The sequence below is a fragment of the Electrona antarctica genome (assembly GCF_951216825.1).
Source record: "Electrona antarctica genome assembly, chromosome: 9".
NCBI lineage: Eukaryota > Metazoa > Chordata > Actinopteri > Myctophiformes > Myctophidae > Electrona > Electrona antarctica.
Window position 1 is genome coordinate 11,023,443 of NC_136790.1, and position 25,634 is coordinate 11,049,076.

At 42.4% G+C, this 25,634-nt stretch overlaps 1 protein-coding gene across 1 annotated transcript in view; it reads left to right on the forward strand.

The window, feature by feature from the left end:
• The window catches only part of atp2b4 (ATPase plasma membrane Ca2+ transporting 4), a 146,026-nt gene that overhangs the window by 94,240 nt on the left and 26,152 nt on the right, over positions 1 to 25,634 (forward strand). The window contains exons 10-18 of the mRNA XM_079510344.1: positions 3,668 to 3,882; positions 4,140 to 4,382; positions 7,489 to 7,730; positions 9,664 to 9,901; positions 12,194 to 12,373; positions 13,672 to 13,759; positions 16,607 to 16,713; positions 22,375 to 22,566; positions 24,720 to 24,933. Of these exons, the coding sequence (XP_079366470.1) occupies positions 3,668 to 3,882; positions 4,140 to 4,382; positions 7,489 to 7,730; positions 9,664 to 9,901; positions 12,194 to 12,373; positions 13,672 to 13,759; positions 16,607 to 16,713; positions 22,375 to 22,566; positions 24,720 to 24,933 (1,719 nt within the window). The remainder of the gene's footprint in view (positions 1 to 3,667; positions 3,883 to 4,139; positions 4,383 to 7,488; positions 7,731 to 9,663; positions 9,902 to 12,193; positions 12,374 to 13,671; positions 13,760 to 16,606; positions 16,714 to 22,374; positions 22,567 to 24,719; positions 24,934 to 25,634) is intronic.

The following is a 25,634-nucleotide window of genomic DNA, read 5'->3' on the forward strand; positions in this document are numbered from 1 at the left end:
TTTAACATTCTAACATTCAGTAGGCCTATCTCTAACCTTTAACATTCTAACATTCAGTAGGCCTAGCTCTAACCTTTAACATTCTAACATTCAGTAGGCCTATCTAACCTTTTGTGCCCAAGACACACCAATGGGCACATCGAAAACATTTGAGCCACGGACCACCATTTGATGAGATTTAGCCTCTCAGATCCAAAACTAACGAATGTTTTGTTGTCAGTAGGGATGGGTATCGTTAGGATTTTTGTGAATCCGGTACCGATTCCGGTTCTGCTTATCGATTCCGGTTCTTAACGGTTCCCTATTTCGGTTCCAAAATGGTATAAAATAACTTAAATAAGAAGGTCAAATGTTTATTTAACAAAAAAGCTCAATGTCAATTTAAGACATGTATAATGAATAGTGTAACATCCTCTCCTATAGTGATTATTTAAAATATAATAGCCTATATCTATTCTGTATTTACCCAGGGCAGTGTTTCAGGCTACTTCTCTTACTACTAACTACTGATAATAACAAATAAAAGCATGTCTGAGATTTGAGAGCAACACACACACACACACACACACAAATAGGCCTATCTCACAGCCCGTTTTTCACGCCCACTTCCGGTAAATAGTGGTGACTTTAACATGAGCATTTACACGTTTTTTTCTCTGGAGAATCTAAGTACATTTTCTAATGTAAAAATGTGACAGACCAATATTATTATGAAGCAAACAATATGGTAAATCAGCTCGAACAGATAGAACAAACCTTACCTTGAGAAAACAAAAGTTGTAGACTTCTTAAATTACCTCTGTTAACATGAAGCGTCTATGGAGTGACGTCACGCTATCACCACTAACCCCGAAAGGGGGCGTATTAAGGGGGGCGGGGAAATTCTGTGAGATAGGCTTATTAGCATCGCGAATGCGCGGGGGGGGGGGGCAGCGCATCTCCGGCCGATGGGTGAGAACAGGTTTGCCGACGTGCGAATGGAGGGATCATTACTACAAGCTTGTAGGTCTGGTATTTTTGAAAAATCGAAGAACGACTGACATAGAAACATAGCTTTTTCAGAAAACTGTCAGGATGTAGAAGACATTTTTAGAATCTGATCTCAGGTCAAAATGGGTTAAGGTGTGTGAAACACCAGTTTCCACTCTTGAGACTGGAAGGTCTCGGCAGCAGCGGCGTCAACTTTGGGAGTGCCTGAGGGCTTGGGCACCCACTGAAAAAATAATAAGCCAAATAGCACCCACTGAGATTAATGGGGAGCACCCACTGACGTTTTAAGAACCTGCCGCCCCTGCTCGGCAGAACCATACCAGATACTATAAGAAAATAGTACACAGTGCATGCCTGCTTGTCACTCTGCATTAATGGCCGGGGGGGAAGTCCCTGTGACATTATGTCCAGAGGATGTACTTGTACATCAAGCTGGCTCATGTCCAGAGGATGTACTTGTACATCAAGCTGGCTCATGTCCAGAGGATGTACTTGTACATCAGGCTGGCTCATGTCCAGAGGATGTACTTGTACATCAAGCTGGCTCATGTCCAGAGGATGTACTTGTACATCAAGCTGGCTCATGTCCAGAGGATGTACTTGTACATCAAGCTGGCTCATGTCCAGAGGATGTACTTGTACATCAAGCTGGCTCATGTCCAGATGATGTACTTGTACATCAAGCTGGCTCATGTCCAGAGGATGTACTTGTACATCAAGCTGGCTCATGCTGCAGAAAAAAGAGGTGGGCTCCTGAACCATGGGCCACATGGCTCGGGAACAGTATGTTCCTAAAGCTGAGAAAACACAGGAACGTAATACACGGCTAATACCATTTGATAGTGAAATAATACAAACAACATAAAGTGCATTCTAAGCGAATGCTTCTGAAATAGCATTGGACAAACTTTATGATAATTTCCTAACAGATTTGGGTGACTGTTGACATGTGTTCTGACACATTTCTCTCAATATTTGATGTACAAAAATGCTAGACTGTCTGTTTCCTGAAAGCGACAGTAAGATTATGCCGAACTAATCTCTGATATCCTGCGCTGCATGGAACTCCAAATGTGTTTTGGGGTCAATGTGTCTGTAAGTGGCAAACTGGGTCGCATTTGTTAAAACATATTAAGTGCTTTTTGCAAAGTGGTGAGACAGTGAAGAGGCCAGAGGGCTGGTCATAAATGCACTCTGTTTTATTAGGTACACATTTTACTGGGAACACGATTTACTCAGGAATTGAATGCATTTACTGTGTCATTTGAGTTGACCTTAATACACTCATGAGCTTTCATAAGTGTAAGTGTGGTATTCTTTAGCCAGTGATAATTTGCCCTTTAATTCCTGTACAGAAATAGAATGTGGAGCAAAAACACTCCCATACAGACCATGACCTTATTTATCCTGGGTAATGTGGTCTAATATAATTTAATGTCAGCGATGCCTTCGTCTCTTATCAATCTTCTCAAGTCTCAAAAGCCTGATTTCTACTTTATATGACAGGTCTACAATCTCACACTGCGTCACAAGGTTGTAGATCTGCTGTTTTCAACACGCCACAAAGCAGATTGATGCTGCGCTGTCTGCTGTCTGACAGGCTATAAATTAAACATAATGATCCAGCCTACTAGCTCGCCATAATGTGTGGCATAACCTACTTTTTTTTTGAGTAGTTCATTTGTTCAGTTAACCCATTTTGGGCGGGAACCCCTTTTGGTGTTTTAAGCATTACGTTATACTTTAGCTATTGAAAAATAGCAGATCTACAAGCTCATAGCGCGCCACCGAGTGGCGCGCTATGAGCTTGTAGGTCTGCTATTTTTGAAAAATCGTGAATGCGGCACAAATCTTTTAAAATTGAACATGTATTCTTTCAGAAGACTTTTTTTTAATTTCGACGTCGGGCCTAAATGGGTTAAAACCAAACTTGTTTAAACATAGTTTAAATATTTTACTTACTTTATTAATACTCTGTAATTGAGTAAATGTGGTTACTGTGTTACCCTGTTTATGAATAAATCACATGCAGACAAACAAACAAAAACACAGAGTTAACATTGCTGAAAAAAATCTACAGAAAATATTGGTATTTTAATGCATTTCGCAATCGGATTCTTTTTTTAAGTGTCCAGCCTTCTATTATCACCCAAAGTACATGAACACATTCATAGTTGAGCCTTTAAAAAAAAGGCTTTAAGTTTAGTTGGTCTAATTCAACCAAACATCTGTGATGGGAGGTGCCAACTTAATACAGTAACTGACACATTGCACTTATTTTCTCTGCACGTCATTAATACTGCAGGGCAATACACACGTACACACGCACGCACGCACGCACACGTGCACACGCACGCACGCACGCACGCACGCACGCACGCGCACACACACACTATTTTGTCAGTTCTTGTTATTGTTGCTATTTATCGCTGTGGTTTTGCTGTTTTGTCCACAATCTTGTGATTGTGATCTTGTGATGTCTGTCTGTATGCCACGTGATGTATAAATGAAACCACCTTACTTTACATTACACACTATTATTGTATTTGTATCGTAAAAGTATTTGTACACTGTTGTACAACTTTGCCGAGCATCTACGGTACCAAGTACAAAGTATTGAATTTGTATGCTGTATTTGAATGACCTTCCCTTTAACCCTCTCTCCCTGTCCACCCAGGTCTGATCATGTCTGCCGTGACGGTCATCATTCTGATCCTGTACTTTGCGGTCGACACCTTCGGCATTCAAGGCCGACCCTGGCTGAAGGAATGCACACCCATCTACATCCAGTACTTTGTCAAGTTCTTTATCATCGGTGTGACTGTGCTGGTGGTAGCGGTGCCGGAGGGTTTACCCCTGGCCGTCACCATCTCCCTGGCGTACTCCGTGAAGGTGATGACCAAACACCCAAACAAACTCACACAGTCATGTTTTCAGTGATGATGTAGCTCTGAGAGTGTACACATTTCTTGGGTCCATGTTGTTACAACTGTACACTCACAGAGTGCAATACACACAGGTCATTCACCCTCCAGGTTGTCTAAGATCTGTTTTTATCCCTAGCACATTGTATGTGCATGTACACACCATTTAGCCCTTAATACTAACCCCCCCCCGCCCTCCCTTCCCCCCTCCCTTTCTCTGCGTAGAAAATGATGAAAGATAATAACCTGGTACGCCACCTGGACGCCTGTGAGACCATGGGCAACGCCACGGCCATCTGCTCCGACAAGACGGGCACGCTGACAATGAACCGCATGACCGTGGTCCAGGCCTTCATAGGGGACACGCACTACAGAACGGTGCCCGAGCCAGAGGCCATTAAACCAGCAACACTGGAGCTCCTGGTCAACAGTATCTCCATCAACTCTGCTTACACTACCAAGATCCTGGTGAGGACATGGGAGTATGATGATGTAGCATTGCAGAAGAGCAGACACGCACACACGCACACACACACACACACACACACACACACACACACACACACACACACACACACACACACACACACACACACACACACACACACAAAGGTCAAGAGGACTGCAACCTTTTAGGATGGCTATTTTTCTTTATGAATCCCATTTTAAAGATTTTCGTGTGTGCCATTTTTAACCCTATGACCCTATAACGCCTTATGATGATGTATCATTGCAGAAGAGCAGGCACTTGCGTGGGCACGCACGCACGCACGCATGCACGCACGCACGCACACACACACACACACACACACACACACTCTGGTATTAAGAAGGTCAAGAGGACGGCAACCTTTTAGGATGGCTATTTTTCTTTATGAATCCCATTTTAAAGATTTTTGTGTGTGCCATTTTTAACCCTAACGTCTACCCCATAACACCTAAATGCATAATCCTATCCCTGACCCCAATCTGAAAACTTTCCTAGTTGTAGGCTATCCTTAGTTCTAAAGATCTTTTGTTAACCATAAACACAATATTTCACCTGTGGGGTCCCAGGGAAATGGTCCCCCTCAATCTCAATGTATCAAGTTCTGCTATACGTGAACACATCTTGCCCTCATAAGTATAGTGATACCGGCTGGGTACACACACACACACACACACACACTGATGCCAGGACAAGGATCACCTTTACCCAAGTCTTCAAGGCCATTGGCTACGCGATGCGGGAGTGTAAACAATTCAATGTTGGTGTCTAAGCCACATGTGTGTTGTATATACACTAACCAAGTGGTTCTCAACCTGTGAGCCGGATTCCCCTGGTGGGCCATGAGGACATTGCAAGTAGGCCCCCAAATAATAGGCAATACACTAAGATTTGAACGAACACATACACTGATCGTCTTTGCATTTTTATCAGCTTGCAGAGCTGATCAATGATCTGACTCTAGTTTAGTCACGTGATCTAGTGGTGAGAATTTCATGATTGTCTGGCACTAGCCCCAATGGGACACTAAGCCCGCTCTCCTCTCCCCCACCGCACCATGACTAGAGACTGCAAATGCGACTACAGAAAGCCCCACTAAGGTACAATATGCAAGAGAATGGAATGCAAGCTGATACAGTATAATCACGAGTAATTTCTTGCCTCAAATGCTTTTATCTCGGATTATTTTCCCAGATTCCGATTTGAATCAAAACGAGCTTTGTTCACGGACGATAACTAAAGTGTCGCTGATCACGGTTACAAAATGTATGTTACAATGCAGGTTTTCACTTCCGGCTCACAGCCCGGGAGAATTTCTCCTTCAAAACAAAAGCTCAGAGTGAGCAGGGGCGCAAGAATTAATGAATACCTGGCAGGGGATGTGTTAACACCCCGATCGCCCAGGACGAAGTTCACCGTCCTTTCAATTAGTAACACCCAGCGCCCAGGACGAAGTTTTATCAAAAAGACGGAGGTTATTGATATCAAAGCCGATCGCATCGCTCCACAGCCTGGGAGCGCCTGTTGCGCAATACTCGATGTTCCGTAACAGTGGGACGTCATCGAAAATGTTCCCCCCCTGTTTTGCCGACGAGACAGAAAATCTTAATACTCTTGATCTAAAATTCTAAATCATACCGTCCAATTCTAAGAAAAGATCATGTCTTAGACGGCCCACCGCGGTCCCGTCGCTAGTCGCGATAGATTTAATCATACCTCCCGTTGTTGTCGATCAGCTCTAGAGTGTTTTGGCTACATTTAGCTGCTGCAGCCACATCCGGGATAACATCCGGTCCGTCTATAAATCGCCGGGCACTATGATTTAATGGATTAAATAATCCCGGGCAATCGGAGTGTTAAGTTAAGCATGCTCTGAAAATGCACGTGACACCCATGATTAGATGGGTAGGCCACGATTCTCTTTCAAGATTTGCAAGTGGGCTCTGATACAAAAAAAGTTGAGACCAACTGTACTAACCCGTGCTGTACATCAGAAATGCACCCACATGCACTGAAGACCTTGGCTAGAGAGGTGGAGGAACATATGTGTGCACATAAGGTTATTGCACATGAATGAGTGTCTATCCAGATTAGTACACATCCCACTGGACAACGAGGAATATGAAACATGCACGTGTGCACACACACACACATGCACGTATGCACTCACACACATGCTCGTGTGCGCACAGTGAGTGCTTTGTGACCATTCACAAGTTATTTTTTTTCCTTTTTTGTAATAGTTTTTTTGTGGCTTTCACCTTTTATTTATGTTTTTATAGAGGGATAGGGTGACAATAGGCTGACAGGATATGGGGAGAGAGATGCCTGGACCGCTGAGCCAAGGCCCAGGCCCACGAGTTCCGTTTTATCTTTTTCTATTATCTTGCACACATGCACATACATACAGTAATCCAATACATGCCACTTGTATAGCAACTCTGACCCTCACACGCTCCAGGAAAGAGCAGTTGCAATCGTCAAACAATAATAAGATCAAGGCTGTGTAACTATGTCACAGGTATCATTTTACATGCAGTACGTAAGACACGTACACGTCATATCCTTCAGACACACAAGCACACAAAGACAACTAGGTACCAGTTTTCTTTGTGTGCTTGTTTGCTGTGTTTTTTTGCATCTCCCACATAATGCACTGTAATATGACACTAAAACCTGGTTATATAGAGTAGTGGTTCCCAAACCTTTTCATGTCAAGGACCCCCAAATTGACATTTATTAGCCTGCGGACACCCATTAGAAAATATATGCCAGGGACCCCCATAAGAGAAGATTTTTACAGCTCTAGCAGTGATTCTCAACCCGTTTAATTTCAAGGACCCCCAGTTTGACATGCATTAGTCTACAGACCCCCATTTAATGTCATTTCCATCTCCGGGACTCCAATTTATATAGTAAAATCATGGTTAATTTAACTTGAGAGTGTAAAGGTTCCATTTGGTTCCAAACTATCATTTAGCTGGGGACCCCCTGGAACTCCCTCAAGGACCCCTGGGGGTCCCCGGACCCCACTTTGGGAACCACCGATATAGAGACTTCACATCTTGCCATTTCCTGACTGTATAGGTACCGGAGAAGGAGGGCGGCCTGCCCCGCCACGTGGGCAACAAGACGGAGTGCTCCCTGCTGGGCCTGGTGCTGGAGTTGAAGAGGGACTACCAGCCAGTCAGAGACGAGATCCCAGAGGAGAGCCTCTACAAAGTGTACACCTTCAACTCCTCCCGCAAGTCCATGAGCACCGTGCTCAAGAACGCGGACGGAGGCTTCCGCATGTACAGCAAAGGCGCCTCCGAGATCGTACTGCGCAAGTATGCAGGGGGACCGGGGACTGGACAGTATGCAGGGGGACGGGGACTGGACGTGTTTGAAATGAAGAGAGTGAATGGATGAATGAATATACAGTATGGTCGGATGGATGTTGTACAGTTGGGTGCCACCGATATTGTCCCTTATCATTTGACCCATTTAGGCCTGACCTCAAAATAAAAAAAAATCCTTCTAAATCCTTCAGTTTTCTGAAATAAATATTTTCACGATTTTTCAAAAATAGCAGACCTACAAGCTCGTAGCGCGCCACCCGGTGGCGCGCTATGAGTTTGTAGATCTGCTATTTTTCAATAGCTAAATTATAACAATGTTTAAAACACCAAAAGGGGTTCCCGCCCAAAATGGGTTAACTGTCCTTTTGCGCAGATCACGCAAACCTCAGCAAAAAGAAAAGGACAATATCGATGGCCTCCAACTGTAGGTCAATAAATGGATGCTGACAGAATCTACATGTACCTATTAACAGAAGATGCCTGAAGAATGTTAAGAGGCAGCCAATTTTGCCTTTTCTCTGTCCTAGCTTTTATATTTCTCTTTTTTTTTTCTTTTTCTTTAAAGATTTTCAGAAATGGTACAAATAGCAGATATACAAGCTCATGACGTGACGTGCCAGCATTGTGAGCTTGTAGATCTTCTATTTTTCTCATTTGTCATATGATTTCCGCCATTTGTCAACGTAAATGGGGCTAAAGTGTCAAAAAATAAATAAAAAGATGAGATTTGTAGAAAAATGTAAAGCCTTTAACCCGTTTTGGGCGGGAGCCCCTTTTGGTGTTAGCATTATGTTGTGCTTTAGCTATTGAAAAATATAAGATCTACAAGCTTGTAGGTCTGCTATTTTTGAAAAATCGAAGAACGACATAGCTTTTTTAGAAAACTGTCAGGACATTTTTTGAATCTGATCTCAGGTCAAAATGGGTTAATGTAAAGTGGCTAATGCATTGCAAGATTAAAATGCACCTATGCATTGCGGCACAACTTCCTTCATCAGGGTGACTAACAAAATTACAGATAAGCACAAAATAATTGATTTTATAGGATATGACATCATAGGTTAATTGCCATACAGATTGGTGGCGGGCAAAACAACACACCAAGACAACAAGAAGTTGAGCCTCACAAAACCCACCATGAAAACCTAACATATACCCCCCCCCCCCCCACACACACACACACACACACACACACACACACACACAAGAAATCTGTATGGTAATTAACCTGTCATGTCCTATAAAAGCCATCATGTTTTATCTGCAATCTTGTTAGTCACCCAGATGAAGGCAGTTGTGCTGCAACGCGTAGGTGCATTTTAATCTTGCAATGCATTAGCCACTTTACATTAAAGGCTTTTTATTTTCCTACAACAGTGCCTTGGTCTCATCTTTATTGTATATACTAGCCCTTACCCGTTATATATTGATATATATTGAGATATTGCCCCCACCCCCTTGTGGCCGTGGGGGGTACTGCGCCCTGGATTGTCCCCCCCCCCTTGTGGCCGTGGGGGGTACTGCGCCCTGGGTGCGTTTTTGCATTTTTAATTCTCTAATAAATTAATTATTAATTTATAATTTGTTAAATTGGAAAAAGGGCTTCGTTAAGACCTCCATATTATTATGGTCAATGCCTGTGTGAAAAGTGGGAGCGATTGGTGCAGGCGGTGAGGCGATATGGCGGTGTTTCTGACAGACAGACACTCAGACATTCAGACAGACATTGACTGAATTATAGTATGATGATGATGATGATGATGATATGATGATGATGATGATGTATAAATGTTTTGAGCATCAATTCTGTCAACCAGTTGTACCAAAGAGCACCTTGTTGGAGATTTCTACTCTGGCCAAACAGATGTGCTCCTTCCTCACTTTTTTTTCCTACATGTCTTTCTTCCCCATCTTGTCTTAGATGCTCCCGTATTCTGACCGCCCAGGGCCAGCCACGAAGCTTCAAACCTAAGGATCGTGATGAGATGGTGCGTAAAGTGATTGAGCCCATGGCTTGTGAAGGGTTGAGGACCATCTGTGTGGCCTACAGGGACTTTCCTGCTGACGCTGGCGAGCCAAATTGGGACGCTGAAAATGACATCCTCAATGAACTCACCTGCATTGCTGTTGTCGGCATCGAAGACCCTGTGCGACCTGAGGTAGGTGGCAGGGTTGACCCCCCCCCCCCCCCCCCCCCCGACCCCCACCCCCCTCACACACAATGATTTTGTATTTTAACCCATTTTGACCTGAGATCAGATTCTAAAAATGTCTTCTACATCCTGCTAGTTTTCTGAAAAAGCTATGTTTCTATGTCAGTTGTTCTTCGATTTTATCATAGAGCTTGTAGATCTGCTATTTTTCAATAGCTAAAGCATAACATAATGCTAACACCAAAAGGGCGCAATGGAAACAAGTCCTATAGGACCTTATTGTGTCATCCTCTAACTCCTCTAACTGCTGCCCTCAGTGGTTTTATTGCATTTCTATTAAATCAAATTATATGTTAGAAATTAATTGGATTAGGCATATTGGGTATATAGTATACTGTAGTTTGTATTCTATGACCTGGTAAGCTCATCATATTTAAAGTCCTAGCGGTTCCCAGTGGGTCACAGTCACAGGTGACATATTAAGAGTAATTACAGTTGTTAATGTCAAGAGAAGACTGCTAATGCATAAGAGAGGTTGAAAATAGCTTCAAAGACAGTGGGGTTCACTCTTAACTCCCAAATGGGTTGAAAGGTCAACTGAATGTCAGATAACGCGTCTGATAAATGTGTAATGTGTTCAATGCTACTGTATATAAACCATTCCTTCTAACCATTTCGATTTTTTTAGCCTTCAGATAGTTGCCGTAAAGACAGTTCTCATGTACTTTACTACTAACCACATGCTTACCTCTACTTTTACACTGAAAGAGAAGAGAATGTGTCTAATTAAGGGCTAGTGTTATACCTTATAGCCTACTACAGCATGAATATGCCTTATTTTCTATTCTGCGTTCATGTGGAATTTCCTTTCATAATGGCAAATCTATAGTTTAAATATTCAAAATTTGTACCTGGTTTTCTTGCCTCTGTGTGTGCTCAATGTGTGAGTGTGCGCGCGCGCCGTGCATGCGTGCGTGCTCAAAGATATGTTTATGCATTGCAAAGCATCCGCCATGGCAGGTCTCCAAATGATCTATAAATAAGTAATCGGATCACTCTAATGAGGAGTGACTCTGCACAGCAGAGGGAGGTTAATTTTAGGAAACCACATATTGTACCACACGCCAATAACACACCATGTATTCCCTGTACCACACACAGTGGGTTCAGAGGTCAGGGCAGAGGCTGTCAGTGCCCCACACACTTCCCCTCAGTGATGAAGATAATAGCCTGAATGCAAATGGAGCAGAGATCAGAGCTGGAAAAAAAGAGGGCAATGAGTTGGAGCAATTAAATAAAGAACACTCTCAATGTCCACACCCAGGAGCATCAGCCCAGAGTTCCAGGGAATTCTCCTGAAGAGAAGCACAATCTCTAATGCTATATTCACACATGATCTGCAATGCATTTAAGATGTTGTTGGGAAATATACACCGCTTTGAGACTAACCTGAATGTGGTCATGTAAAAACTCATCACAAAAAATGTTCATTCTGGTGTGTTTATCTGATTCAATATTTATTTCACAAATATATTTTCAGAGAAAATAATTAAGTATACATAACAGTGCCCACAGCTTTCATACCAATGAGGTTGCGATTATACCCTATTTCAAAGCCAATTATTTACACACGGCACAGATATCAGTGGTAGTTTTCATTGTCTTGAAGCAAGGCTTTCAACATCTTATGCAATCATTTTTCTTTAAGATGTTTGTGACCCTCCAGTCAAACATCTTGCACTTTCGTTTCCTCAATCACTTCCCTTGTGCTTACAATGCACAAATGGAAGTTTGTGCATTGTGTGGTATTTTTAAACTGAATGAATCAAAGCACTTTGGCTAGTCAATTATTTGTTGATAAAATGGCATTTTGATTCTAAAAAATATATTTTTGGTTATTTAAAAAACACTTTTCCTTGGGTTAGGGTTAGGGTTCCCTGATTCTTTCAATATGTAGCTAAATTCTTACTTCATGTTAAATTCTCACATCATCAAATATCTTTCAGATCTTTAGAGGAATTGGGCAAGCTTTCCTACTTATAAACCCCACAGGGTTTTGTAAATCTCACCTGCACAACCCTATACTATGGTTCTTTTGGTATGTTGTTTTCAAATGTGGCATTTTTAAATGTGCAAATAAACAAATAACTATACTGTTTGTCTAACTCAAAATAAACTAAGTGGAGTGAACTGCCAACTGCCTTATTAAAAGAAACCGCTTATGATGAAGTTTGGCTGGTCACTCGATCATTTCCATTGTTGATTCAAAATACATGTCTATTTTTTACACTTTTCCAGGTACCAGACGCTATTAAAAAGTGTCAGCGTGCTGGAATCACTGTGCGCATGGTGACTGGAGACAACATCAATACTGCACGTGCCATTGCAATCAAGTGTGGCATCCTGACGCCCGGTGAAGATTTCCTGTGTATGGATGGCAAAGAGTTTAACCAGCAGATCCGTAATGACCAGGGAGAGGTGAGGCTACAGTTAAATGCCACTGACCTTGTCCTTTTTTCTTTGCAGAGGTTTGCAAGTTCTGCGCATTTCACAATTTAGATATTATGTCCACTAGGGGGAGTAGAGGGCTATATAAAATCTCCCAGTGGTAACAGTCCGTGACGCATATGTATTATTTCACCTGGCGCCTCTAGTTCGAATCCCGGATTATACAACATTTTGTCAAATAAATGCATACCGAAGTAGCCAATAAATATATATGTAGACACTGGAGCAGTGGTGCACCTGCACCAAGCGCTCCGACCTTTCACACAGGCATTGACCATAATGTTACTGAGGTCTTAACGAAGCCCTTTTTTCACTTTAACAAATTATTGATTAATAATTAATTCATTTATTAGTGCATTAAAATGACCCATCCACTTACATGGGAAAATGTGAAAACTCACATCAAGTATTTTTTCTCTCAGAAACCATCGGAGCTACAGTTACAACACTTAAAGGGGAGGTTCATAATATTTATTAAAATTAATGTAATAAATAATTACATCAGTCGGCCTCATGGTGGCGCTATGACAGCCCACTTTACGTTCCGCCTTATAACTCTTGAACCGTAGGTCGTAAAATAAAAATTTAACTTTCCCTGGATTCCTTGGGTCATATAGGATAGATTTTCCGCCATTTCTACTTTTCTTCAGAACACACTTTTTGCTCTTCCACCTACAGCTTCTGTGCAGATCTCACAAAAAACAGTACACATGATCTCTGGCCCTATCCGATTAAAGTGGGAGGGGCCTGTTTTACAACAAATGACACAAATCACCAACGGAATGTCCAATACACCCCAAATTTCATTCACATGTTGAGGGTGGTTTAACCAACAGAGAGTCCAAAGCAATTCCATTTTCATCCATAGGGGGCACCGCAAATGCGAAATTTTAAAACGTTTATTGCAAAAACATGCTTTTTGGGGGATAAATCCGCTATGTTTGCGATAGCGGAGCCTACGTGTGCTATAGCGAGACAGACCAATTCCCTCCCAATCAGTAATGTGATCTATTACATCGCATTACCCACACTGTACATAATTTGGTGTTCATATATTCAGAACGGGTAAGGTCTATAGTTACTCAAAATCTAATCAAAATGTAATATATTATTAAGTACAATAACTATCACTGTGACAACTATTGCAGTGGGACATTTATTCTGGAAAGGAAAGGGACATTTTCAAGTACATGAGGTGAAAACACATAATGGACTTGGACCTGAGGAATTTCAAATAATACATGATATGCTGATATTCCATACTCCAGGTGGAACAAGAGCGTCTGGATAAGGTTTGGCCGAATTTACGCGTGCTGGCTCGCTCCTCCCCAACGGACAAACACACACTAGTCAAGGGTAAGTCGATACCAGCTACCTTGATATTCTTTTGGAGTGCAGATTAGGGAGGTAGAGCGGATGTTTGGGAAACAGAAAGTTCCTGGGTTTTTTTTAATCGACCTCAGTCCAAAATGGGTTAAGTTTCCTTGAACAAGACATCTGAACCCCTGAACTGAACTGACACTGAACCCCTACACTGAACTGAATGTGAATCTGAATGTAAAACGCACTGTAGAGCACTTTGGATAAAGGCGCTATAGTAATAGAAGAAATGCAGACACATTTCTCATTTTACTGTGTTGTGAACTTGTGATCACAACTTCCAGTCATGTTTGCAAAGACTATTATATTTCTGCTGTCGGGAAGAAACTCCAAAGTGGTTTTTTTTTTTCAGTAAATGAAGAAATCCTTATATTTTGAAAACAAATCAATACTGCCTCATCAATGTTGGTGTAGTGACTTTATATATTGTCAATGACTTGCATGAGAGGGAGAGAGGTGGTGGAGACAGTTTGAAGGTCCAATGGAGGTCAGAGGTTTTGTCGAAAGTGTTTTTACTACTGTTTTTACATCAACTATATCGATTCGTTGCGACTTCCTTAAAAGTGAATGTTGATCATATGCTATTTTCTCATTGTCTTTGACTTTGGGAATGAATAGGGCTGTGTTTGTGATAAATAAATGATTACCCACCAGTGATGGTTGCCCTCGATATCCGACCCAAGCCCTAGGCAAGGACTGATGCAGCCTGGCCTGAGGCTGGTAAACAGGTCAATGCTTTTGCAGAGTGATAATCTACATTTACACTCAATTACACTAGATCCCTTGGTTTAGTAATTTTCCACTAGGATTTGCGTTCTTTAGTCAGATCTTGCACTTATAAGTTGCTCTGGCTAAATTGTGCAGGCCACTGTCTGGTACAAATGGGTACAGATGCCGTCTGGGAATCAGAAGAACCTTGGTTCCCTACCCGGCCCCGGGTTCTTGAGCAAGACACTTAACCCCTAAATGCTCCTTGGGCACTATATTAATAATGCCTACTACCCCCTAAGAGTTAGGGTGGGTTAAATGCAGAGGGTAAATGTAACTTATTACTGTGACAAATACCCCGCTTTCCTGAATACTTGACTGTAGATTGCAGTCAAGTATTCAGGAATTCAGTGAGCCATGTCAACATTAATTTTAATGACACCACATAAAAAAATCCAACATGTTTTGATTAGCCATGAATTTAACCCTTTCCCTTCTTTTGAAATATTATAACCCACCTATCTCCCAGACTCCTTCCCCAGTCAGAGTCCAGACTTCTATTATAACCCAGACTCCTTCCCCAGTCAGAGTCCAGACTTCTATTATAACCCACCTATCTCCCAGACTCCTTCCCCAGTCAGAGTCCAGACTTCTATTATAACCCACCTATCTCCCAGACTCCTTCCCCAGTCAGAGTCCAGACTTCTATTATAACCCACCTATCTCCCAGACTCCTTCCCCAGTCAGAGTCCAGACTTCTATTATAACCCACCTATCTCCCAGACTCCTTCCCCAGTCAGAGTCCAGTCTTCTATTATAACCCACCTATCTCCCAGACTCCTTCCCCAGTCAGAGTCCAGACTTCTATTATAACCCACCTATCTCCCAGACTCCTTCCCCAGTCAGAGTCCAGACTTCTATTATAACCCACCTATCTCCCAGACTCCTTCCCCAGTCAGAGTCCAGACTTCTAGTATTATAACCCACCTATCTCCCAGACTCCTTCCCCAGTCAGAGTCCAGACTTCTAATGTATGTAGAATTATGTGCAGGATATAATTGACATAAATGTAACGGACTTAATTTTAACTACATTTTGTAGTTTATTTTAAATTTATTTTAAATCCAAAATCCTCTCTCTCACACTTATGCCAGTGTGCCAGTGATCACCCTCCTCTGTGCCATTGCACCAGTTCCAACGGTTGCCTACCTCTGCTGTAGATTGTGCCATTGTACCAGTTCCAAAGGTTGCCTACCTCTGCTGTAGATTGTAGTGTGAATGGGTCAATATGTCTAGGGGTAATTAAGTGTAACATTTAATGGATCGACAGGAAACCATCAACAATCAAAATGCGAATATTTATTTACATAAAGATGAATTAAAGAATGAAATAACGAATGTTTTACAGAACACAAATCAAACTCAAAAGAAAAGATACCTAGCAAACAGACACAAATTAACACTACAACTGAAGAGCAAAGAGTCCTTTCCGAAGGGACAAAACTAAATATCAAACAGAATGGCAACAGTCCACAGTCAGTGTGGCGGCTGGGAGAGAGAGGATTCCGGCCTGTCTCCCCACCGCCTTCCAGGAACAGACTGACTGATATAGCATAGGTGAGTAGGGAGAGCCATGATCAGGAGCACTCTAGACCGACAGCCAGTCAGGGCCGATCACTCCCTGACAGACGGGCCAGCTTCTCTAGGTGTCAATCATCACTCAGTCCACCTGCGGAGGATTAGGGAAAACACAGGCAACCACTCCCCCCACCCTGGTACTGTGTAGCCGATAACAATGTGAGAACTCTATAGTAAATATAAATATGCCCATACAAAGGCTATTCATAATATCTCACAACAATAACACTCATAATGATATGATCCCCGATCATCACAAATGTATCTAAATGGGCCAAAGCATAGTTACGAAAGCGACTGAATCCAAGTATCCTTCGTGTCCTATCACAAATCATCAGAGACTGTAAATGTAACTAAATTCTGATACATTTGTACACAGAGTTAAATGAATACTAAGGATGTTCCTGTGCTAGAACCAAATCAAAACATCGTTCACTAAGAACTAACAGGATGCCATGTCTTTGTTTTCTAACTCAGGTATCATTGATAGCTGTGTTTTGGAAACACGGCAGGTGGTGGCTGTAACAGGAGACGGCACTAACGATGGACCTGCCCTCAAGAAGGCTGATGTTGGATTTGCCATGGTAACAACCTTTTTTTTCCATTAAATTGATTCCATGACTGTCTCCAACCTTGACTGTTGTATTTTGCCAAGCTTATTTGCTGAGTGCAGTTGTGTTAGCGAGAGACTAACAATGTAATTATATTTCTAATGCCGCTGTGAAAAAGTAATTTAGCCTAATCGCATACCCGATAAGTCTCTGCTATTCATTAAGATAGCAGTGTAACAGAATACATCAAAAGTTGACCTTGAATGAGTTGCCTTTTGAGCACAGTTAATGTGTGTGCTAGTCAGAGCACTAGTTCCCCAAAACGTGGATTTTTCCCCCCAGATTCCAATTCTAATCAAAACAAGCTTTATTCACGGCCGATAACTAAAGCGTTGCTGATCACGGTTACAAAATGTATATTTTGGCTTAATAAAAAAAAAAGATTTAACATAGGCGCTTTTAAGAAGCTGTGGAAATGGCAGATCTACAAGCTCACAACGTGGTTTGAAGCAACGTGTTGTGAGCTTGTGGAGCTGCCATTTTCACTGCCATTTACCACTGCTAGAGTTCTGCATGCCTTGTACAGTAGAAGAATGTGTGCCTGCCTGTATTATTTTTGGGCGGGAACCCCCTTTGGTGTTAGCATTATATTATGCTTTAGCTATTGAAAAATAGCAGATCTACAAGCTCGTAGCGTGCCACCGAGTGGCGCGCTACGAGCTTGTAGGTCTGCTATTTTTGAAAAATCGAAGAACCGACATAGAAACATAGCTTTTTCAGAAAACTGTGTAGAATGTAGAAGACATTTTTAGAATCTGATCTCAGGTCAGAATGGGTTAAAGTGTAAACCTTGTATCTTATGTAGCCTGCAAAGATTAGTTTTACTTCACTAACTCCCCAGTGACTTTGGCTGCAGTCCCTCTACAACATATCCAATTTTCACCCACGCCAAAGTTGCTGTTCTATTTTAATTGATTTAGAGTGGCAAACAGTAGGGGGTGCACCCTCATCCTGCCCCTGCTGGGCTAACTGGTAGACCCTGCGGCTAGCTAGGGCAACTGGCTGTGAATAAATGAGCCCACAGGAGAGAGATGCATTAGCCATGGAGGAGAGAGACTCTAATGGCATTAGGAGAGGCTCAGCAAGACACATGTAGACCATTAACCCACTTGAGCCTGACCTCAAAATTAAAATAAAAATCTTCTAAATCCTCCAGTTTTCTGAAATAAATGTTTTCACGATTTTTCAAAAATAGCAGACCTACAAGCTCGTAGCGCGCCACTCGGTGGCGCGCTATGAGCTTGTAGATCTGCTATTTTTCAATAGCTAAATTATAACATAATGTTTAAAACACCAAAAGGCGTTCCCGCCCAAAATGGGTTAAGCAGTGGTGGAAAGTAACTTAAGTACATTTACTTAAGTACTGTACCCATTTAGACCCGAGGAGGATTCTACAAATGCCTTCTAAAGCCTAACGGTTTTCTGTAAAACCCAGGTTCTCAAACATTTTCGTGTGAAGGACCCCCAAACATATAATATGTAATTGGTCGCTGATCCCCGTCTGAAAATATCTTGTTCCAGGGACCTCACAGCAGCAGAAATATGACTTAAAAACGTTTGCTGTGAAAGAATATATATTCAAAGATGTGTGCCACATTTTCAAGACTTTTCCACAAATAGCAGATCTACAAGCTTGTAGCGCGGCACTCGGTACCACGCTAAGTATAACATAATGCTTAAAACACCAAAAGGGGTTCCAGTTCAGAATGGGTTAAGTGCAATTTTGAGGTATTTGTACTTTACTTGAGTATTTCCCATTTCCAATACTTTTACTTTTACTCCAATACATCTCAGAGCAGGCAAATATTGTACTTTTAATTTATTTGACCGCTTTAGTTACTAGTTATTTTGTATATTTGGGTTATTATTACAAATCATAACTATATTCATTTTGAAAAGAATGAATATAGTTCAGATTTGAAAATTGCCGATTCACAATGCGTTCTGATGCAACACGTTGTGAGCTTGTAGATCGGCTATTTTCAAATGTTTTTTTTATCCATTTGAAATGGGAAATGGGACATTCTTCACATTGAGGACTTTCTACTTTTGGCACGTTAAGTACATTGTGATGCCTAAAGGTTAAAGTCCTACTATTTGTCACATTACTGTATGCGAGATTCGTTCTCCGCATTTGACCCATCTCTTGGAGCGGTGAGCCACAGCCATGCCGCACTCGGGAATAATTTTGTAGTTGATACCCCCCAATCCAACCCTTGATGCTGAGTCTTTGGTATGACCCGGCCGATCAAACCGCGACCTCCCAGTTTCAGGGCGGACACTCGAACCACAAGGCCACTGAAAATGTACTTTTTCTCAAGTACATTTTTGAATTCTGAACTAATACTGCATTGCCATATTGATACTTAAGTAAAACATTTGAGTACTTTTCCCCGCCACGGTTAAGCCCACAGGGTCTCACCCTGTGGAGAGAGAGTGAGAGACCTGCTCATCTAATCGGTGGCAGTGCTTAGAGCAGTCACTCTAGCGGTTATGCAAGCCGTGTGCGGTCAGGAAAGGACAGACAGAAACAGTTACCACTAGCATAACTGTTTACACTACTGTCACTTTACACCAGATAAATGAACAGCTTGATGGAGGTTGAGACTCGTCTAACCTATAAAAGCAGTTAAATTGAAAATGGAGAGGATAATGATATAGCCCGGGGTAGGAGTTGGCCTAAATTTGCAGCACATAGACAGCTGGTGTGTGTACTGTGTGTGTGTGTGTGTGTGTGTGTGTGTGTGTGTGTGTGTGTGCGCGTGTGTGTATGTGTGTGTGTGTGTGTGTGTGTGTGTGTATATATATATATATATATATATATATATATATATATATATATATATAGTGTGTGTACTGTATTGTTGTACCGAATATAAGACGACAATGATTCAAGAATCATTTGTGGAAAAGGAACATTGAATGTCAAATAGTCTAGTCCCCGATTTTAGGATATTTTCTTTGGAAGAAAACAGTATATATATATTCAGACCAATAGGATATATATATATAGGAGGAAATTGAACATAGTGAAGGCTTCCCTTCCTCAACTAACTGAATCATATGAGTGAGGAGGAGAAAGGGGCTAAATATCCGAGTCAAAGTTTAGAATTTCAGTCCCCAGGAAACACTGGTGCGTTTAACCAGCAGCACATATGGTCTGGCCTGAGTCCACCCTGTGTTTTTCAAATTGAATCTTGTCTGATTGAGCCAGCCAGATCCAGCAGCCATTATGTGAGCCTAGTGGCTTATTGTTTATCCCAAATAGCTGATTCATTTGAGCCCAAATCAATTCCCATCAACAGAGATTATTTCTGACACAAAAAGCCCTCCATTCAATTTCAACCCGGATAACACTTTTGATGGTGCAAAATGGCTTATGTTCAGCATACGTGTCATTTTCCTCCACGGCTGGCCACTGAAGGTCTAAAGTAGATTCTACATTGTCAGGTTTTTTTGTATTATTTCATAGTTTGAATTACCCACATTTTGGTGGATAAAGTGTTTGCATAATTCAGAGGATATTGAATATTAATGGGGGAAAAGATAAAGATAAATACATGTACTGTAAATCTCCTTTAGAATTTGGGAGAAAAAATATTGACATGCACATTTATTGAACAGTAGCCTCGGAGACCACCGGCGTTTTGTTTAATTCAGCAGTGATGATGATTCAGAGCAGGGGTTCTCAACCCGTGGGTCGCGACCCCTCGGGGGGTCGCCAAATTATTTTAGGGGGTCCCCAAATTATTTTCAAAAAAATATATATATATTATTATTATTATTATTTTTTAAAATTTTATTTTCACGATTTTTCAAAAATAGCAGACCTACAAGCTCGTAGCGCGCCACTTGGTGGCGCGCTATGAGCTTGTAGATCTGCTATTGTTCAATAGCTAAATTATAACAATGCTTAAAACACCAAAAGGGGTTCCCGCCCAAAATGGTTTAAGGTTATTGTAGCAGTCAATTTATATTGGGGGTCGGGAGGGGGCGGGGCGGGGGTCCCGAGACATTGCCAAAGCATTTCCGGGGGTCCCCGGCCAAAAACGTTGAGAACCCCTGATTCAGAGGACTTAACCCATTTAGGCCTGACCTCAGAATTTTTTATAAATTATTCTAAATCCTCCAATTTTCTGAAATAAATATTTTCAAGATTTTTCAAAAATAGCAGACCTACAAGCTCGTAGCGCGCCACTCGGTGGCGCGCTATGAGCTTGTAGGTCTGCTATTTTTCAATAGCTAAATTATAACATAATGTTTAAAATGCAAAAGGGGTTCCCACCCAAAATGGGTTAAACCACACGTGGACAGGGTCTTGTAACCTGTCCAATCTTCAAAACCACAGTTTGTTCCCAACTTGACTCTATTACCAACCCCCTTTTTCCAAATGTAATAATTGTACATGATAACTAGAAAAAGTGCCCTTCTGGGCACAGGTCTCCACCAGGAGGATAGGACTGTGTGAGATGTTTGGCAAAATGTTTAGGAGTAAACATGTTTGTTTGTTTTTTGCAACAATTTTTAACCTGTTGGTGGCGCTATAACAGGCCAATGTGAAAAGGGTGGGATATATTCCTCAGCCTAGTAAGACAATGTGTGAAAGATTTCACGTAAATTGCATGCTGCGTTCATGATTTGAGGCTTTTGTTCAAAACGGGGAAATCTTGCAAACTGTGAAAGCCAATTATAGCCAATTAGGATGGAATATGAAATATCGGACATATCCGACTTGAGCACATGACCATAGAGATACTGTGTACGATTTGTGAGATTTATGGACAGAATCTGGAAGAGTAATATCCAAAAATGTGTTTTACAAAAGTCGGCCTCCTGGTGGCGCTATAAAAGGCAGATGCGGAAAATGCAGGTCAAAGGTTTGTCCTTGGCCTCTAGGGAGTGTGCATTCAACGTTTCACGCAGATCGGTGCAGTTTTAGGTAAAAAATGTGAAAAGCTGCCTCATGGTGGCGCTGTAACAGGCCGTTGAGGAATATTTGGGGCAGAGGTTCGTCGTTGGCATCCAGGGAGTGTGTGTGCAAAGTTTGGCATGGATCGGGCCAACGGTGCCAGAGATTAGCTGATAACGGACGGACGGAAGGACGGACGGAAGGAAGGACACACACACACACACGGACGGAGTGCAAAACATACTCTCTCCCCATGCCTTCGGCCTGGTGGAGACAATTACACAGAATCAGCCTCATCTTACAGTACCTCTTATTATGAGTTGAGAGGGAAACTGAATTGAAAACAATCCAGTGCTGTGAAGACTGTGCACTTCTGTCTGTGGAATGAAGTTATGCAATGGTTTTATTTAGTGTATAATATTTATTGATCCATATCTACATATAATGACACGCTTATGATGGTTGTGGGATTTTGTTTTATGTATTTAAATCTGGAACTTTTTCATTTGTTTGTTTGGGCTGGTTACCGTTGATTTACGCTCATTGCAAAGTGCTTTTTGCCAAACAAAATGACATGTAGGCATATGTAGGGTAGGCTTTTATTTTATCTTCAGCCTATTCCTTTTTGATCACCTTAAACAATGTTACGGTTTGATTATGTTGATGAAGAGACTACACACCTTTTTCCTGGTTGTCATCGCATCTCTGCTTCCGTCTCTCGCCAGGGTATCGCTGGTACAGATGTAGCCAAGGAAGCCTCGGACATCATTCTGACAGACGATAACTTTTCCAGCATTGTCAAGGCCGTCATGTGGGGGAGAAATGTCTACGACAGCATCTCCAAGTTCCTCCAGTTCCAGCTCACTGTCAACGTTGTGGCCGTCATCGTGGCCTTCACCGGTGCCTGTATCACACAGGTATGCTTACTTTAGAACCCAAAATAGCAGATCTACAAGCTGACAACCTGTTATTTTTTTCTTTTATTTTTTTCACAGACACTCAACAAAGTATAAATCTGGGCTGTAGGCAGAAGCCAGACATGTTGTCTCCTTACCTGCTTGCGGTACAAGACAAAACAGCAACCACTTTTTGAGAGAAATCTGAATAGACCAATATTGTACACTGTATCAACATTCTGTTCATACTGTAGTCATATGTAGCCTGTATGCTATGGCATATACAGATCCTACATATCCTTGTAAAACCTACAGCAGTGGTCCTCAATAGGCATACCGCGGTCCATGACCGGACCGCGGCACACCTCTGCGGACCCTGGACAAATAATAGAAAAAAGGTCACCACGACCACGAGTTGAATTCTCCGTTGTATTCACTGAATGCCGAGCAGTGCAGCGCAATGAATGTGGACCCACTGACTGTGTGTGCCTGTGTATTATGCGCTGGCATGTCATGACAGCGTTGCGCTGACTGGCTGTTAGCTGGGGTCGCAGTCACACATTTGCGTGCAGCACGCGTCCGCCCCATACCCTAACACAACCATTCAACAGAGGGGGACGGGCTAATGAATGCGTGTGTATGGGGGCAGACGCATGCTTGCACGCATGGTGCTAGCTGTGATTGCAGCTTCAGGTCAGCACACAGAAAGACGAGCTGCGGAACCCGCGTTAGGTTTCGACTTGCAGCAGAGTGTGTTCGCTTGTGCCGGTACTTTGCCAACTGTTCAACAGTAGTAGAACACGATTACATTTTGAATGAATCACAATTGCATGTTCTAAATTCACTAGTAGTACCAAGAGAAAGTTTGACAGTAAAAATCGGCACTTCAATTAATAAGAATGGAAGAATGAAGAGTGCTCACTCAAAGTGGCTTGCGTTTTGGATAAGCACAAGAAGCCATTCTCTGATGCGGAAATAATAAAAGAATGTTTGACTGAACTGATGATGGACGCCATGTTTGAAAAGAGGAAATGACAGCTAAAATTAAGCAAATCCCACTCTCAGATTCCACTGCAACCAGTGACTTACCAGTGAATTACTCGTTGGTGATTTGTTGAAACAACTTTGTGATGGAATACAAAATGCAGAGTGCCTTTCCCTACCAGGGGATGAGTCCACTGACACCAATGATAATGCTCAGTTGCTCGTGTTTGTGAGGTATTATCCATCCATCCATCCATCTTCAACCGCTTATCCGTAGTCTGGTTGTGGGGGTGAGGTATTATGATGGGGCAAAGCCAAAGGGGGAGTTTATTGAAGATGTGTTGGGATTATTAAACCTCAGTGGTCAAACCAAATGTGCTATTTCTCTTAAAGAGGCTTATTAAGCAAGCACAACTTGATAAAATAAGTGTTCTTTGTGCCTCAACACAATACCTCTCTTAATTATTTGCTGTGGCGTTTTGGAGGTGAATATTTGTCTCTGCACCCCAGTATTGGTGCGGCTGTGGCTCAGGAGGTAGAGCAGGTCGTCCAACGATCCATGGGTCGGCGGTTCGAATCCCGGCTCCTCCTGTCTACATGTCGAAGTGTCCTTGGGCAAGACACTGAACCCCAAATTGCTCCCGATGTGCTGGTTGGTACCTTGCATGGCTTCCGCTGCAATCGGTGTATGAATGTGTGTGTGAATGGGTGAATGTAATGCACAATCTATGTAAAGCGCCTTGGATAAAGGCGCTATATAAATGCACCATTTACCATTTGGTTGTTTGGGAGGGGATCCGATTTGTATAAGCTTGGTTTGACTGTATTAAACAAGCATAGGTGTTTCTATCCACAATTGTATTTGCGCACGCGCATGGGACCGGACCATTCAGCATTTCTTATTGAGTACCCCTGACCTACAGCATTTGAAATAAACAACTGTACACTCCTTGCACATAACCATGGTTTATCAATTCGGAATTAGTTCAATTACTGTTGAAAAAAACCCTAGTCGATATCATGATTGGCTGTCAGCCGTGTGACTGGCTCGACGTCAGCCGTGTGACTAGCTCGACGTCAGCCGTGTGACTGGCTCGACGTCAGCCGTGTGACTGGCTCGACGTCAGTCAACAGATCCATTATGAAACCTATACAGTAGTCTCACTGCCCCTCCCCTCCCCTCCCTCCAGGACTCTCCCCTGAAAGCGGTGCAGATGCTGTGGGTCAACCTCATCATGGACACCCTGGCCTCCCTGGCGCTGGCCACAGAGCCCCCGACCGAGTCGCTGCTGCTGCGCAAGCCCTACGGCCGCAACAAGCCTCTCATCTCCCGCACCATGATGAAGAACATCCTGGGCCACGCCGTCTATCAGCTCGTCATCATCTTCACCCTCCTCTTTGCTGGTGAGGCTAAATCGGTGGTTCTCAAACTTTGACCCAAAATGTTGTGTCTCCCCGCCCGAGACCTAAACTAGTGAAAATAGCCCATATACAAACTCACAACACGACACTTTGCGCCGCGTTGTGAGCTTGTAGATCGGCTATTTTCACAGTGGCGCTGTCGCCTCACAGCTAACCATCACATCTACCTCACGAAAGCCACATTTCTGTTAGCATTCAAATGTGTGCGTGCACACACACAAACACACACACACAAACGCACATGCGCACGCACATGCACACACTCACATTCACGCAAATAGGAGTTCTGTTAAAGTTGTATGTACTGTATAATTGAATGGATTTGTTTTTACCCCATCCAGTCCTTGGAATAAGCTAGGTAAATTGCGAAATGGGGCATGCCTGAAGTCCTGTGTCTGTAGATTTACAATTACAATCCAAAGAATAAGATCCCAAGGCACTCTTCAGGAGGCTAAAACAGCTTCAATAAAACAGGATATTTAATCAAAGAAAAAACATGCCTACCGGTACATGTTTTGGACTCGGGTAGACTTCTTCAGGCAATGTTGTTCGATGATGAACTAGGCTTTTTTATTATTATACTGTAGCCTTTTTGACATTTGTTTACTTTGAGTGCTTTGTATTGATTACATTTTGAACCAAAGAGCACTTTCAGTGACTTTATCTTAACCAGCCATAGAATG